The sequence below is a fragment of the Martes martes genome, assembly GCF_963455335.1.
Source record: "Martes martes genome assembly, chromosome: 1".
NCBI classification, from domain to species: domain Eukaryota; kingdom Metazoa; phylum Chordata; class Mammalia; order Carnivora; family Mustelidae; genus Martes; species Martes martes.
The window spans coordinates 121,632,422-121,648,972 of record NC_137888.1 but is presented as its reverse complement, the minus strand read 5'-3'; the positions used below and the strand labels follow the sequence as shown (position 1 = coordinate 121,648,972).

The window sequence follows — 16,551 nt, the reverse complement described above, 5'->3', positions numbered from 1 at the left end:
CACTCACTGTTCTCCCACTGAACTGCCAGCAGCCTAGCAGTCCTAGCCTCCTAGACAGTCCTAGCCTCCATGACTGGGTCTGGTTTTGCTCCTCAGTGTGGTACCAGGGCTGGGCACGTGGTCCTTAATAAATATTCATGCAGTGAATGATTGAAAGAAAAAATGGATGAATGTTTTTGCAAGTGGAGCACGAGTGTCAGATGCAGAGGTGGGAGACATGAGGGTGGCATGAATTCTAGTTTTCATTCCCAAGAGGCTAAATCCTGTCTTGGTCCGAGCTGATGAGACTCCATGAGCATGCTGTGGCCCTTGCTTCCTTGCTGTCTCTTCTAGGTAATGAGTGCTTGATGATAGGCTATCCTCGCATTGTAAAGGATCCAAGTCCTTTCCTTTGCGTCTCCGGACCCAGCACGGCGCTGGCACTTACTCAGCTCTCAGAAAGTTCTGGTCCTATTGAACGATCTGAGCTGGACTTGGATGAAATGTGTGGCCCTGCGGCTTCCTGTGTCTCTCCCTCCCCTGTGTCTCCTTTTCCTCCGTCCTCTCCTTCCCTCTTGTTAAGGATTTCTGAGTCTTGAGAACCACTTTAGTGGTGATCAAATGTTTCCAACAGAAAATTACCCTCATTTATTTTCGGTTTAACTCGACTCTTCAGAGAAAAATGGCCTAACTGGCCCTATAATCATGCAGTGGTTGGGCACTCCAGAGACTGCCCCAGAACCGGGCTGGGCACACTGACTGGTAATATTGCCATATTGGCATTGATCTTGGGATAGAATCACAAGGTTCTGTCCGTGCAACCCCAGCCAGCTCAGAGCAGAAATGAAACAGGAAAACCAGAGGAAACCTGCCGTTCCACCCTGAGGGGCTGTAGAGTTAGCCTTGTCCATGAGGAGGACGGTGACACCACTGATCATGAACAACAGTGGCAGAATGGGACCCGTCCTTGTCAGGCCTGGTCTGCAGCCTGTCTGTCTGGTCCGCTAGTTCACCTACGTCTGAGAAACGGCCAGGAGGGACTGTAGGGAAAATGGAGTGCTCGTAATGAAATTGAGGATCGATGAAATAATAAAAAATAAAAGCCTAGAGGTAAGATGGGTATTGATTGACCATCTCAGGAAACATTGTTAGTAAGAGATCAGGGCATGCTTCCCATATGTAAAATGGGGGAATTCTGTCCAGAGTGAGATGTGAATGGGAATATAGAATGCTGTTAGAAGCGATCCCAGTGCAGTCCCCTGGGAGTTATGGGGCTGCTTACAGAGGGCGCCGTGGAGTAGAAAAGGCATGGCTCAGGAATCAGCCATACCTGGGGCTTCCACCAACTTCAACTCTGCCACCTGGAGCAGGTGATAACCTCTCTGATTCGGATTCTCTTTCCCCCTCTTCCTCCTCCTCTTCCTCCTCCTTCTTCTTTTTAATTTTGCAAGTTGGGATAAATCCCCTGCCTCCAGGTTTGCTGTGAAGATTAAATAAGATCACCTGGATGGAGATATGGAGCTCGGTGCCTGGCACAGAGCAGGGGTGCAATCATGTCACCCCTTCTCCCTGCAGTGTCAGAAGACTGTTCCTTTTTGGAACACCTGGCCATGGACTGGGCTAGAGACACCTGGTTGCTGGACCCACTTAAATTGTGCAGGACAATATCAGGCCAGGACTGGGGAGTCCCAGGGTAGATGCCCTCCTCCTACACCATCTCCTGGGACATTTTATGGGTGACACAATTGAGACCCAGAGTTTGACCACAGCAACAAGTACGTGGCAAACCCAGAATGTGACTCTGGGCCTCTGGGCTCCAAGTCTGTCTTCTATGCCCCAGCAGCCGAGAGCTGAACCCTTTGCTACCTGTGGCACAGGATGCTCACACACCCCCACCCTGCACCATGTCTTTCTGGACAACTACACATGATCACCCCAACAAGATAGGAAGAGAATGTGTCTCAAGTTTTCAGTCCTTCCCAAGGCACATACTGCAGGGCTTACTTGCAGTCGGATGCAAGAAATAAATATCCATCAATTGGGAAAAAGAAGATGTTTTCATGGCCTTATACTTTTAATGCAGAAAAGTAGTTATAATACACATTAACCCAGCTCAGGCGGAGAAATGCATTAATTTCACAACATGTTCAGCTCTTTAAGAAGTTAGCTTTTCAGGCTCCACAGGGATTCTGGAACTCACATAGACTCACCCCCACTGTTATGAGAGATAATTGCAACTGAGTGGTGCCCCTCTCCCCACAGGGAAGGGTGGGTGGAGAGACAGAAGTAGTGGGGGGAGAGCTGGCTGCAGCAATGTGGGGCGTCTAAGCCAGGAGGACAGGACAGAGCTGTGCCGCTCACATTTAGTGAGCGAACGAATCACCTTACCAGGGATTTGGTTTAAAAAAGTGATTCAGATGCTGACTCAGGAGGACCCTGTGGGACCCAGAGGTCTATATTTTTAACAAGTCCTCCAGCAATGCTCATGCTTCTGGTTCAGGGGGCCAAACACAGTGAAAGCTTTGGCCTTTTCCTCTTTCCTCTATAGTCATTTATCTTTAGGCTGCGGGCAAAAATCCTTCTTCTCACCCTGGGCAGAGGGCAAGTGGGAAGCTGCTAGGAAAAACAGCAAACTAGGACAATCAGCCAGCCCCCCGCACCATGACTCTTCTTTCTCCCACCCGGTACACTTGATGGGTGACATTTCTGTGTGTGAAACACTTCAATTTTACCATCCATGAAATGAGCATGTTGGTCTGGGTCTCCGGAGGCCTCCTCTTCTAGTTTGACAAGTCTTTGTGTGCAGGAAATGGCCCGGAGGTTTGGGGTTTGCAAATCTGGTCCAAGAGAGCTTCTCTGTCTTCAATCTGGCAATTCTCAGGATCCCCATTCACTGTCTTGCATCCTTCTGCAGGGGAAATTTGTGCCTTCAAGATCCATGGCCAGGAGCTGCCCTTCGAGGCCGTGGTGCTCAACAAGACGTCAGGAGAGGGCCGGCTGCGTGCCAAGAGCCCCATTGACTGCGAGCTGCAGAAAGAGTACACGTTCATCATCCAGGCCTATGACTGTGGCGCTGGGCCCCGGGAGACGGCCTGGAAGAAGTCGCACAAGTGAGTGGCCTGACAAGGCTCCCTGAACCCCTCCCCACCCAACCCTTTGCGATCACACACTACTCCTCAGGGTTGTACACCCAGCGGTTGCACAGCCTGCTCAGCCGCCAGCTGCTTCCCCAGGCCCCTATAGGCATTGGCACAGGCCACTCCTGCACCAGCTGTCCTCTGCCCCCGCCTTCTCCTGGAGACATCCCTCTTCCATTAGCAGGACTGCATTCAGAGGTCACTTCCTCCGAGAAGCCTTCCCTGAGCCGACCCATCCCTGCAGACCCGGCTGGAACCTTTATCTGGGTTTCTGCCAGGCGCCATGCTTGTCTCTGTCGTGGCACTTCTTAGTTAGGGTTGGAACTCTCTCCATTATGGAGTTTGGCTCTGAGCCTGCACAGAGTCAGAGTGGTTCAATTCTGACTGAACAGAAGAGTGAATGAACAGAAGAGGAGTGAATAAGGGAAAGGGGAGGTGATCTCGAGGGAATCATTGCCCCAAGCTGGGTAGCAGGAAGGCCAGAGAAGGGGCAGGTTCATCTCAGGACGAGGGAAGGGACAGGTGGAGGCCTCTCTGGTGGGAGGGCGGACAGAATGCTCAGACAACAACCAGCCTGACTGGCTGCAGTTTCTCGGCTCTCTTGGCCCTGGGACCAGAGTCAGTGGCCATGGGAGGCGCAGAAGGACAGTGTCAGCCTCCCTTTACCGCCATCTCTTCCTTCCTATGTGTGGTCCCAGGGCTGTGGTCCACATCCAGGTGAAGGACATCAATGAGTTTGCTCCCACCTTCAAAGAGCCAGCCTACAGGGCAGTCGTGACGGAGGGGAAGATCTACGACAGCATCCTGCAGGTGGAGGCCGTCGACGAGGACTGCTCCCCCCAGTATAGCCAGATTTGCAACTATGAAATCGTCACAACTGACGTGCCTTTTGCCATTGACAGAAATGGTGAGTGTCCTGAGAGGACTCCAGTGGGGGGCGGGGAAACCCCTCTCTGAATGTCCGTGGGAGGTGATGTCTCCCTTGCCATCTGTGACCCAGGTTCAGTAACCCAGAACTCAGTCCCGCACCGGAGGGGATGGCCTCATGTTATTAACAACACAGCCAGGTCTAAAATCCCTCCTCCAAAAGACCTCAGCAACCCACTCAATGAATATAATCCATGGAACTCAGAGTGCCACACATCTGTGTACTGAAGACAGGTTTTCTGGTAGAATGTTCCAATCGCCCTACTATCAACTAGGCTGTATCTGAGGCCCTTTCCTAGGTCACCAGTTGTGACACCACCCCCAACCCCTATCATCGGCTTCTTGCTCTTAGACCAAAAGAAATGCTAAAACAAAAGGTGGAGATTTCTGGAAACATCTTCTAACCTTAGATTCATTGAGGACTCTGAAATGAGCTTGCCAATGGCCTTTGGGAATTTCTTCCATAGTGAGAATGAAGAATGAATGAAGCCTCCCACCAAACCCCAATCCCAACCTGAACTTACTGAACTGAAAACAGTCCTATAAAGCCACTTGTGTATTTCCCCATCACCATTAATAAAAATCTTATAGTACAAACACCCCAGCCAGAGGCACAATCAACTCAGCCCACTTTCCATGCAATTATCAATAACTCCATGTTAATGAAATGATAATTACTTGCCAAGTATATTATTGAAAAGCATCTGTAAATATTTCCCAAGTCCAGGCACAATGCTGGGAACTGGGAGCGGAGGCAGGGTGGAACTCAAAACAGACATGGACTTGCCCACATGGACCTTACACTCCGGTGGGAAGAACGTCAAAATAACAAATAGAAATCAGGGAGGTTTGAGGGTGAGGGGGTGCAGAATGCCTGCCGTGAGCCAGGGGGAGCCAGAAGGTTTGCTTGGGGCCTCTGGGTAGCCAATGCCCAGAGAGAAGTAGACCATCCGTTACCTGCTTGCACATGGTCGGTGTTCCCAGTGCTCCTTGATGTCAAGACCCGGGAGAAACTTATCCTGTGACCCAGTCTTCTGCTTCCTGAGAACTGCAGCAGGTTCCAGAGGGGATGGAAGCCAAGGAGGCACCCTCATCCCTGGCCTCCAGTGGTTTATGATCGGCCTCGGACGATGAAAGCAACATTCATAAAACAGACAAAATGGTCATAGGACAATTTCTTTGCAAAATGCTAAAACATGTGGAAACGACAGTTACAGACCTGGACATTGCTGGAGACCCACTGTGTGGATCACTGGATCAGTGCGTCTATGCCCAAGAAGGTACAGTAGAAGATACAGGACCTTAAAGATTGGTTCAGGATGAAGAAGTAGGTGATTTCAATTAGTAGAGCCCATCAGAAATGTTTCCTGATAGCTTTTCCTGTGGGCCCTGTGATGTGGCCGGCTTGTCCCCACCACAGAGACATGTCTCACACATATCACATACACACACGTATATGTGCACACACACACCCTTGCACATACACATGCATGCGGCACTCTGTAAAACACAAAACAACTTGTTTGTCTTTTTCTTTTCCCCACGGACCACCTGTGTGGTCCTCATCCACAAAAGCTTTGGAATTTGGGGAATGATGAGTCTTTGGTGAAGAGTAAGACTAGACAAGGGCAGGTCTCTGTGATGAGTGGCCAAGCTCCACTTGACCTCCTGCCTTGGTTCCGGAGAGTCACAGCCCAATGAGAGATGAGATGCAAATCCTTTCATCTGAGAGTCAACTGCCCCAGTCATGAAGATAATTACTCACCTTGATGAGCCATTTCGCTAACATATGCCAATTTATTTCCCTAGCTGTCTCATTAAAAGTGAGTAATGGTCCTTTGCCAAGCCTCTGCCTCCAACACTGGTTTACAACATAAGATGAAGAGGAGAGTGGGCACTCCCAGAGAGTGTGGGCTCCCTGAAAGCAAGGTTTACAAAAGTGGTTCTCCAAGTAATGAAGGCAGGGCCTGGGGGCAGACGCAGAAACGGCTGCTCCCATTCTAATGAGCTTCCCAACTGGCCCTGATCCATCGCTTATCCCAGCGACCTTCTGGGCTCCTTGAAGACATTCTTTGCCTGCACATCAGAGAAAGTACTACTGAATCTGGGGTTCCCTCACTGAAGCCTCATGACTGTAGGTAGATGGTTCCTGGCCCCTCCAAATGCCCAGGCTCTTTGTTTGTGGAAGAAGACAGGAAGCAGGGCAGTAGAAAGGGTAAACCTGGATTCAGCCTGACCTGTCTTAAGCCAAAACTCAACCTCTTCCTAACAGAGGTCATCGGCCTCCCTCTGCTTGAATTCTTCCCCTGTGAAATTACGGCAGGAACCGCCCTGGTCCCTTGTGGGGTTGTGAGGTCTCAGGGAAGTGGTGCCAGGGGATGATGCTCGCAGGGTCCCTGGCAGAGAGGGAACGCTCCATTCATGGTGCAGCGGTCATCAGATGTTTACCCAGGTGATTGGGACATAGAGGTCATTCACTCCCCGTGGACTTCCAGGCTGAAACATGAGTAGGTGACTGCGTTGGTGACACCTGCTCCTTCTCAGGAAGTTCCAGACTCGCTTCAGATGGCTTCCCGACCACCATCTCCTGGCACTTGGCTGGTCTCTAGGAGGTCAGCAGGGCCTAGATCCTCAGTCTCATTGAATGGGTGAAAAAAAACTGAGTCCTAAAGTATGGAGTGCTTGCCTAACAACACCTGTAACCCCAGTGGCAGAACTGGGACTGGAGCCCAGATCCCCGAGCGTTGGCTCCGATGCCTTTCCACCAGTGATACTGTCACCGGACTTCGCAGTGATGCTTGATAGGAAGGCAGGGCTACGGTTTTTAAGTTCAAAGCCACAAAGTTGCATCTGAATGTTGCATCCATTACTTGTGTGTGTGTGTGAGAGAGAGAGATCTTTGACAAGCTACTTAACCCTGCCTCAGATCCTCGTCAGTAAAATGGGAACTAAATACCATGCTAACATAACATAATAAAATTAATTAATCATTAATTAATTAATAAGTTAGTTAATTAATTAAACAGCATGCTAAGTACCATGGCTGTGTGAAAGGAGGGTCGCACTGCCAGCAAGACCCTCCCCAGAGTGTCGGCACAAACAGAGCCCTCATCCCGGTTCGGGGATGACCAGAGGGAGCAGCAGGGGTCTCAGGGACACCCAGTCACCCCTTGTCAGATGTTTCTTCTTTTCCAGCACCTGTGGGGTCCCTGGGCAGCCTCTCTCTGGCAGGAGGCTTCCCTGGTGAGTCATGGGACTCTGCTGCCTCTGGACGAAATGCACCCCAGAGTCTGCTTATTTTAAAGTAAATGAAAACATTTCTGTTCCATCTGAATAGAAAAGGAATGCATGCCCTTTGTAGGAAATTTGGAAAGGAGAAACATGGGAAGAAGGAAATAAATCACCCATAATCCCTCCAAAGATAGCCGTGATTGATGTTGCACCACAACTTTTTCTGTGAAGTTTTATAACAAAAGTAAGGCCACGTTTCCCTTGTTTTTCTTTATTCTCCCTTTTTTACTTAACATTCAATTGTATAGATTTTTTTCGCCCTTAAGAATGCTTCATAATTACTGCTTTTAGAGCTAAAAACATCCTATCTGATGCAGAGAGTCCTTACCTAGTTCTTCGCTTACTAGCAAGCATCCAGTTTCCTTATTATTTTTCACTGTAAGAAATAACGCTTAGATGAACATACTTGCACCTGTATCTGCAATTTTTATTATTTTCCTGGAATCAGTTTTCTAGATGTGGAATTGCGTCCCCAAAAGGCAGGAGCAAATTGCAAAGTGACTAGCCTATATAATTTTCCAAAGTGGTTAATTTCATTCCAAGTTAAATTCCGCTGGAAGGAGGATACAGGTCAGCATGCTGGTCTCACTATCCTACCCTGCCTCAGTTTTAAAATACCCTCACTAATGGGGCGCCTGGGTGGCTCAGTCATGAGCCTCTGCCTCAGCCTTTGGTTCAGGTCATGATCCCAGAGTCCTGGGATCTAGTCCTGCATCAGGCTCCCTGCTGAGTGGGGAGCCTCCTTCTCCCTCTCCCTCTGCTGCTCCCCCTGCTTATGAGCTCGCGCTCTCTCTCTCTCTCTCTTTCTGTCAAATAAACAAATAAAATCTTTAAAAAAAAATAAAATAAAATAATATACGCTCACTAATATGCAAGATAGGTATTGATTGTTCTTGAGAGCTAGCTTCCACAGGTTCATCTGGACCAGAGAAACAGGTCGAGGAAACCCTACTCACCTGCACTAACTGTGGCCTCAGGTCTCCTAAGAAGGCATTACTAGGAGAAATCATTCAAATGTGGGGGAAATAATACAGGTGTAACAGAAGCAAAATGGGTGGCTTTTTGAACTTTCAAACATTTTTAAATGTGTGTCTTGTCTGAATACGCCTCTGCCCAGCACAATCATTGGTCACATGATTAGACACTTATATTTGACCCAAGGCTTCAAATTACAGGCAGTGAAATCCATTCTCGCACGCATGAAGCTGGTGGTGATGGCGAAGTCACGTTCGTTTCTCCGGCAGTCTCGCTAGGACTTGCTAGGGGTGCCGCTGCTGCACACGGGGCCATGGCTGGCTGGCCTGTGGGTTTATTTTTCTACCATGGTCAGTAGTGTTTGGTCTGCTTAATGTCACACGGCTGGCAAGACCTGACCCTTCCTCTTTCGAAAGGCAGATCTTTTGAGAGCCATTTACCTTTGAAGAAAGGAAAGTTAAAACTCTGTGTTCAAAATTCAATTTGATGTTCCTGGGGTTCTATTGCAGCATTTCTACCTGCGAGAATCCCTCCCCTGTGAGGACTGTTCCCACAAAATTGTTTGCTGACAGAACCCACAGGGAACGTTACTAACCCAGCCCTGAGCTGCTCCAGCCCTGGGGGTGCCCTGAACTGAGACCCGAGCTCCTGGGGCGGGGGGTGGGTGGGGAGTGATTCTGAACACCAGGCACAGGGCCAAAAGTACATCAAACCCATTTTCATTTGGAGATTTTTGACTGACTTTGTTGAACGAATTTTACTTCAAATCGGAGGCTGCTATTAGAAACAGTCTGGAACAGGCAGTGGAACAAATGCTCCTAAGTCTGGGGCAGCTTTGTAGATCTCCACCCTGCCTTCGAAGGCCTGGCTCCCGCAAGCCCAGGGCCTTGGCACCGAGGACCATTTCACTAGTGCTGGGTGATCGGTGCGTCAACTCTTCTGATCTGTAAAACATGACGTGACTTTGGTAATTCCCCAGGCTTTCTTGCCTTAGTCCCTGTTGCCTCCGTTTATATGAGCCATAGATAGCCGTCGAAATGGAAGAAAGAAAGCTCACCAGGGAGTTTTCCCTTAGTTTTGATGAAATGTAAAAATATACCTGAGTCAGCCATTCCATGTTTGCTTATTAGCGTGTTGGTTTGTTTGTTTTTAAGTTTCCATTTTCTTAATTTCACTTCTGCTGAAGGATAATGATAACATTGGAGTTGTAATTTGCTGTCAGCTCTGCTATCAGAAGAAAAGCAAGAATGAAATTATTCCCTGCAAAGGAAGACTTCACTCTCTTGGTATCAAAACCTGAGAAGTATTCAAGGCCCACGAGGCCTTTATTTGTTCCTTGGAACTGAAACTGTATTTCAGCAGAAGTAGTCCAATCAGAATTTCGCTCATTAATTATCAAATATTTATTTCTGAATTATAGCATCAACCCGCAAGAACAAAAACTCACAAGTGGCCCAGAAAAATGGTTTGGCCTCTCTTAGAGAAGAAAAATGTCTTTGCCACCAGGGCAAGAAATCTGTTATTCTGTGTAGCTTTCAGAAGAGAGGTCACACGTTTTCTTATTGATTTTACTTCCCATTTGGTAGCAAAATAATGTGAGAAGAGGCAGTGCACATTCCTGGCGACAAGCCCAGATGTTGAAAAATATGTGTCGGGATATTTCTGAATCCCATCTTTTTCCCAGAGATTTCATAGCGGATGAGGCTTGGCGCCCTACATCATCGGGGACACAACCACATGGGCACACTTTAGGAGGGAGTTTTCTGACAACACACGGCTAACAAACACACCAGTTGGGTTCCAGCTGTGTGCTTGGAATTCCCTAGTAGCCCAGTCCCACAGCCGGGTGGCTCCAGCCAGCGGCTCCTGGGTATCAGACACCAACAAGCAGGCCACATGTGAAAAGCCATGCCCCCTATTCACCCTTGTTTGTACAAGGGGGTGAGGAAAGGGGTTATTCCATTCTAGCGAAGGTTAGAGAAGTAAAGAGGAAATTTTACAGAGCTGTACTAAATTCCTCCCCTAAAATGAATAATACGGTAGATGTTAAATAAATGGAAGTTAAATAAAAAATTAAAGAACTGCAGTGTGGTTGACTTGATCTGAAGCATACTCCTGTGTTCTCAGGCAACATCAGAAATACCGAGAAGCTGAGCTACGACAAGCAACACCAGTATGAGATCCTGGTGACCGCCTACGACTGTGGACAGAAGCCCGCTGCTCAGGACACTCTGGTGCAGGTGGACGTGAAGCCAGTTTGCAAGCCTGGCTGGCAAGGTGGGCCCTGTCTTGTCCATCCTGTTGAGTGAGGGCAGCTTGGCTGGGTGTGTGGAAGATACTAGACCCGTCCTAAAGATCATCACAATGTATAGCTAGAGGACTTTTTTAAGTGTGGTCACTCTGCCACAAGAATCTGCTGTTGATTCCCACAACTCCTAGGGGATGTATTATCCTCATTTTACAGCTGAGAACGTCCGAGGCCACTCATCCATGGTCACGTGCCCCATTTGTCCAGTGCGCCCTTTCTAAAATCTCATGACACTTTGGAATCAATAGTAATTATTGCTCAGTGCTCAGGAGAAAGTGCCAGCAAGCCTCTTCACTTTATCTAAGGGAATGAGTCTAGCTAGTATGCCTCAGGTTTGCAGCATCACTCTGGACCTGGGGCAGGTTGTCCTGTTCTCTGGGCTGGCACCAAAGGTATACAAGCAGAGGCTAGGGTCCCAGAACCCAGCCTCTGATGAAGAAGTTTCTCAAATGTTGGTTCTGGGAATGGAGAAGCAGTGGTCTTGGAGGGAGGTGGATTTTTGTCATGGTGTAGATATTTTGGTGTGCAAAGATGGAACAGTTGCTCGGGGCCCCCCAAGGTGACAGAGATGTGGCACTGACCTAAAAGAAATAAGAAGATGAGGCCAGCTGTGCAGAGGGATCTCGCAGAGAACTGGATGGTTTATGGAATAATGATAGGTCTCACAGTGTAGTGAATATTTCAGTGGCCAGGCAGGAAGGCTGGAGGTACCTCTGCCCCTGTTTTGGTGGCTCAGCCCCTGCTGTTTCGGCTTCCTGTGTGACTGCTGCCCACTTAAAATTTAGGGCGTTTCGTGGAGTCTCCATTTTGTGGCTTTGTCTACTGTCTTCTCTTCATGTGTCTTGAAGCTTCAGGCCCCTGTTATGGTCTCCCTGTTTTTCTTTCTCTCTGTATATTTCATTCTTAAACTGCGCTAGAGAGGGCGTCATTAGCCAGGTTCAGCATCTGAATTTCTATCAGACTGATGCCAGTATACCGCCATAGGTCATCGTCAGACTTGGAATGGCTGCCCCTGAGTCATGCATTGGTTCTGGGGGCACAAAGCAAGGACACCTGAGGACCCACCTGGGGTCACTCCCCTCAGAAGGTGGTTCTCCAAGGGCCCCTCCCCTCAACCACGTTATTGCCCTTAATCTTTCAACTAGAAAAATGGGAGGCAATAATTAAACCCACCTCTGTAGAGAGCCAGAGATGTTTGCCTTTGAACAAAGTGGAAGAGATGAAATGCCCAGTTGAGGAGTCACAGGTAAGACAGATGAGACATAAAGAAAAAAGTACAGAGCTTTGAAACACCTATTCAGGATCAAGCAAGAGACAGAGAAAAAGGAACAAGCCTGAGTGGGGAACTATGTGGCACCAGCCTGGGGAGCCTGGGCTCTGGTTGGTATAATTCACTAAACCCTATGGAACCTGAGGGCAGGACTCTGTCTCTCTTGTTCACAGCTGAATTTCTCCGGCTTAGCACATATCCAACCCCAGTGATCGGTTCTCAAGAGATAGCCTTTGAATAAATGAATGCCTGAATGAAAAGCTGTTAGAGGAAAGAAGTACTCAGCTTGTTTTATTTTAACTTATAAGGACTAAGCCAGTGAAAGTCTAGCTTTTGAAAAGAAAGCCCGGAAAGAATATAAAAGCCTTCTAAGCAGGGCACATGCTCATAATGGGATTTTTCAGTGGGGTAAGTAAAACACTAAGCTATATCTGGAGAAAGATCCCAATGTTTTGTGTCTTTGATAAATGAGACACCTACAGAGTTGCGATTACATTTTTGTACCTATATTTAAATGCAGTTTCCTAACGGAGTTTGTACTCGCTTCCCTGTTAAATGTGAGCAAAGAAAATCATGTTAATGATGTGGAGTTGTGTGTGTGCTGCCTGTGTGGGGCGCCTAACCCTCTGGGACATGGTGCTATCTGTGGCCTGACAGTGAGCTCCTGGAGGCGAAGGTCGTGCCCATCTGCTGTGGCTCCAGTGCCCAGCACAGGGCTGGGCACCATGTGGGTGGTTGGCAGGAGCTGGATGGATGAATGAATGGTGAAAAGTGTGCTTTTCTGTGGAAGGAAGAGAGAGGGGAGCACCAACTCCCTGTATCTGTTCACTGTGTCAGATCACACCATTCAAGCATGCGTAACATCAGAATCAACTACTCCATGGGGACTTCCCTGCCTAGTGAGCCAGCCTTTGGCGGCAGAAGCTGACATGGGATTCTGCGCCGTGCCTCTCCTCCCTCCAGCATGGGCCCTATGGAAGCCGTTAGGTCTCTCTCCCTACCTTCAGCCCAGCAGGCTCTCAGACCGTAGGCAGGTCATCTAGGTTCTCTGATACACATAGCAGGGCTCACACTGCCTTCCAGCAAGTTCTGTCCCAGCCCCCAGAGCCAGAGAATGGTCCTCTCCTTCCAGTAAGTGGGCCCACTTTATTCCTGCCCGTGGGCAGCCCTCCTCTCCAGCTCACCCATCTTGGGGCCTGTCCTCTCTTCTACCCCAGGTCAGGCCTGCAGCCTCATAGCTAGAAGTGTGCCTTTCTCCACAGAAAAGCAAACCACTCCTGGCCCCTAGTGTGTGTCTCTCATCCAATCTCCTCTCCCAGCTGGAGTGCGTCATGTTTTGCTGGTTTTCCTTTCTAACCACTGATGAAACAGGCCGCCCCTCCCCGCCCCCCCGAGAGGTTGTCAGGTCCCTAGGGGAAGGGCAGGGTCTTCTTGAAGTGGGCACAGGGTGAAGCCTACACTGTACGGAGGAGTATAAGGAAGCCAGTCTGGTTTGCAGAGGTGGTCAGGACCGTGGGGAGCGGGGAGCAAGGCTGGAGAGGCCAGAGTTAGGGGAGGGCCCACGGGCAAGAATTTGAATGCCAGGGTCAGCAGCTGCCATGGTCCCAGCCCATAAGACCCAGCCGTGAGTAAGGGGTCGACAGGTATGTGCCCGGAGCAGAGACTCCTCCCTGAGCTGATTGCCCGCAAACAACAAGAGCCACCAAGCAAACACAGTTTGGCACTTCAAATTCTTGTACCTGTTCTTAGTCATTTCCCTCCAGGCAGGAGGGGATTGCAGCGCAGTGCGAGCAATCCATCATGCTCAAGAGTGTCCTTTCCCTGGGGAGCTCTCCCAGTCAGCACCATCAGCCCCTGCAGCCCTCAGCAGCTCCCAGGAGCCATCCTGTAGGAGGAGGGGACCCTGCTCACAGCTGGAGCCTCCCCTGCCTTCCCACGCTGATGACAGACTGCTCCCAGACTCCTGAGGTGCCCCAGGGCGTGACCCTGTATCCCATCACAACAATCCCTTCCAGAGCAGGGGTGTTGGGGGAAGAGTTTGCAGCTTTCCCAACATGCTGCTGACCTTACTCAGCTGTGCACAAGGACATCACGGACCCTGGCTCTGTGGCCACCTGCCCTTCAGACCTCAGCCAAGACATCGTCTCCTTGGGCTAGGATTTTCCACACTCCGTCTTTTTCTGTGGCTGGGCCTTGTCTTCCCAGAAATGATATGAGTTCGATTCTCTCTGCTGTATTCTGAAATTGTAAGTCCGAACAGGCGGTAGGGGTCAACTCACAACACAGGGGTTGAGGAGTTTTGCCCAAGGGAATGTCACTCCTATTCTCAGCTGCCCAGAGAAGACAGCACCCCCTAGACCTTTGTGAGTAGAAGGGAGAACGAAATCTCTGTGTTTTGTCCTGAGTTTTGACAACTCATGGTATTCCTCTAGCAGCTTACTATGATGATAGAAGATTCTATTAGGAAGCAGGAAAAAGGTGCACCTGCCGTAGGGCTACATGCCAAGGCTGGCCTGTGCCCTGCCTCCCCTGCCAGATATTTGTAGTCTTCGTGGTGTCTGTTTCCCTCTCGCCAAGCAGTTATACGTGCACGAGCCTGGGCCTGTGTGGGGGCTGGGGACTAACCTGTTCAGGGATCAGAGCCCCAGAGAGTGTGTAGTGCCCCCAGAGGCCATCAGGATGGCAACTGATCCAGGGAAAGCTGACCCAGTGGATCCCTCCTTCTAGGGGCCACAGAAATCATTTGTAATTTGGTTGCTGGTACGGGTTTTGTGTGTTTGTTTATACGTTATGTTATGTTGAGAAACACACCCCCTCTTTATGCCTTCTTTTATTGTCCTTTATAATCCCATAGCCCATCTCTTCCTATTTGGCAAGCTGAAAACATTGTTTTCAGAACACTGACTCAGTGTATTTTCCCTTTTATTATTGCATGTCCGATTCCGGATCTGCTATCTGCTTCCATCAGTAGGCACGCGGAGTTCAGTATTTCATGTCCCTTTATGGAAACAGTTTCGCTCTGGAGAAAGCGACTGCCGACTGCCAGAATGGCCCGTCCCCATTTCTCTCCCAGACATGTTGCTGACCAGGCATGTTGATGTTCTGGATCCAGAGTCCCCAGGTCAGATTGGGTTTGCAGACTCTGCCCCCACGGGACCCCATCTCTGCTTGTCCCCCTCATCACTGAGGAAAAGCCCACAGCAGTCAATGGCCCTTCTCCTAGCACCTGTTCCCTGGGCTTGAAGAATTCTCCAGGTGCCTCAGACACTCTCAGTGTTTCCGGCATCCCACAATGAGGCTTTGGTCAGGGAGGAGGGGTGGTATCTGATAGGGCAGAATGGGCTCAGTAGCGTCTGGGCACTGGGGTAAAACGCAGATCTGACTTCAGCAGTCTGGGGCTCCTTGGGATGCTGCTGGTCCATGACCTTCACGTTGAACAAGAAGGTCACTCAGAAAATATTTACTGAACACCTAGAGTGTCTAGGACTTTTGTGTGGAAAGGACAACAGCAGGAAAGCTGCTGGTGGAGATTAATTCTCCCTTAGTTATTTGCGTTGTGAGATAGCAGGAGTTGACACACACGCCACACGGTGGGAGATGTTGCTGAGTGAATTCGCTCACCCTTTCCCGAGTCCCACTGTGTGCTCACACTTGGGGGTGCACAGGCAGACATGACCTATGAGGGCTTGTAGTATGGAAGGAGATGCGGACAATGCTCAGGATGAAAGGTCTGGTGGAGGAGGCTTTGGGGACATGGAGGAGAGCCGCTTAACAGTGGTGGGGCCCTGGGGAGATGTGCCTGGGCCAAATATTGAAGGATAATAGTTTGAGCACAGAGAAGATTATTCCAGACTAGGGGAACAGATGTCAGGAAGGTGGGAAAGAACGTGGTGTGGCTGGGACATGGGGGAGAAGTCTGGATGGGCTCGTAGGGACCAGGTCACGGAGGAAGGGCCTCCTGTGCTACCTCAAGGGCACTGGGGAGCACAGAAGCTTTCACGACCCTGTGTGGTGAGGGGGTTCTTGGGAAGAAGGACTCCTTGGCCAACCACACAGATGGTGGCTAAGATACAGAGACTGGGGCAGGGAGACTAATGAAAAGGATGATTAATCTTGGAGCACTTCTGGAAGAGTATCTAAAGTCATGTATTTATTCAAAAGCCAATTCAAAGTACTAGACAACAAGGGAAGTTGGATTTTTCAGGCAGATCCCCTGAGACCCCACAGGCAAGGGGACAAGGCTGGCAGCCAAGCATGTCTGAGGTAGAAAAGATAGCTGTTAAGCTTCATCAAGTAGATGTCCCTGTCCCCTCTGCAGCTGTTCACTTGCCCACCACCCTGCCAAAGGGAAAAAATTTCCAGGTCCCAGGGGTCAGCTGGCTTCACCCTGTCCCTTCCAAAATTAGATGTGTTATTGAGCGAGTACACTGAAGAGATGGCTTAGGCTTTACTACATGAAAGGCATTGAGGGGCACCTGGGTGGCTCAGTCAGGTGAGCATCTGCCTTCAGCTCAGGTCCTAAGTCAAGCCCCACGTCCAGCTCTCTGCTTGGCAGGGAGCCTGCTTCTCCCTCTCCTTCTGCCTGCTGCTCCCCCTGCTTGTGCATGCTCTCTGTCTCTTTCTCAAATAAATGAGTAAATAAATCCTTAAAAGAAAAAAGAAAA

At 49.5% G+C, this 16,551-nt stretch overlaps 1 protein-coding gene across 1 annotated transcript in view; it reads left to right on the top strand.

Annotated features, from left to right (window-relative positions):
• Window positions 1-1,094: 1,094 nt before the first annotated feature.
• The window catches only part of CLSTN2 (calsyntenin 2), a gene marked incomplete at both ends in the record, with an annotated part of 132,826 nt that continues 117,369 nt past the window's right edge, over window positions 1,095-16,551 (top strand). The window contains 4 exons of the mRNA XM_080807148.1: window positions 1,095-1,098; window positions 2,894-3,089; window positions 3,815-4,023; window positions 10,437-10,586. Of these exons, the coding sequence (XP_080663274.1) occupies window positions 1,095-1,098; window positions 2,894-3,089; window positions 3,815-4,023; window positions 10,437-10,586 (559 nt within the window). The remainder of the gene's footprint in view (window positions 1,099-2,893; window positions 3,090-3,814; window positions 4,024-10,436; window positions 10,587-16,551) is intronic.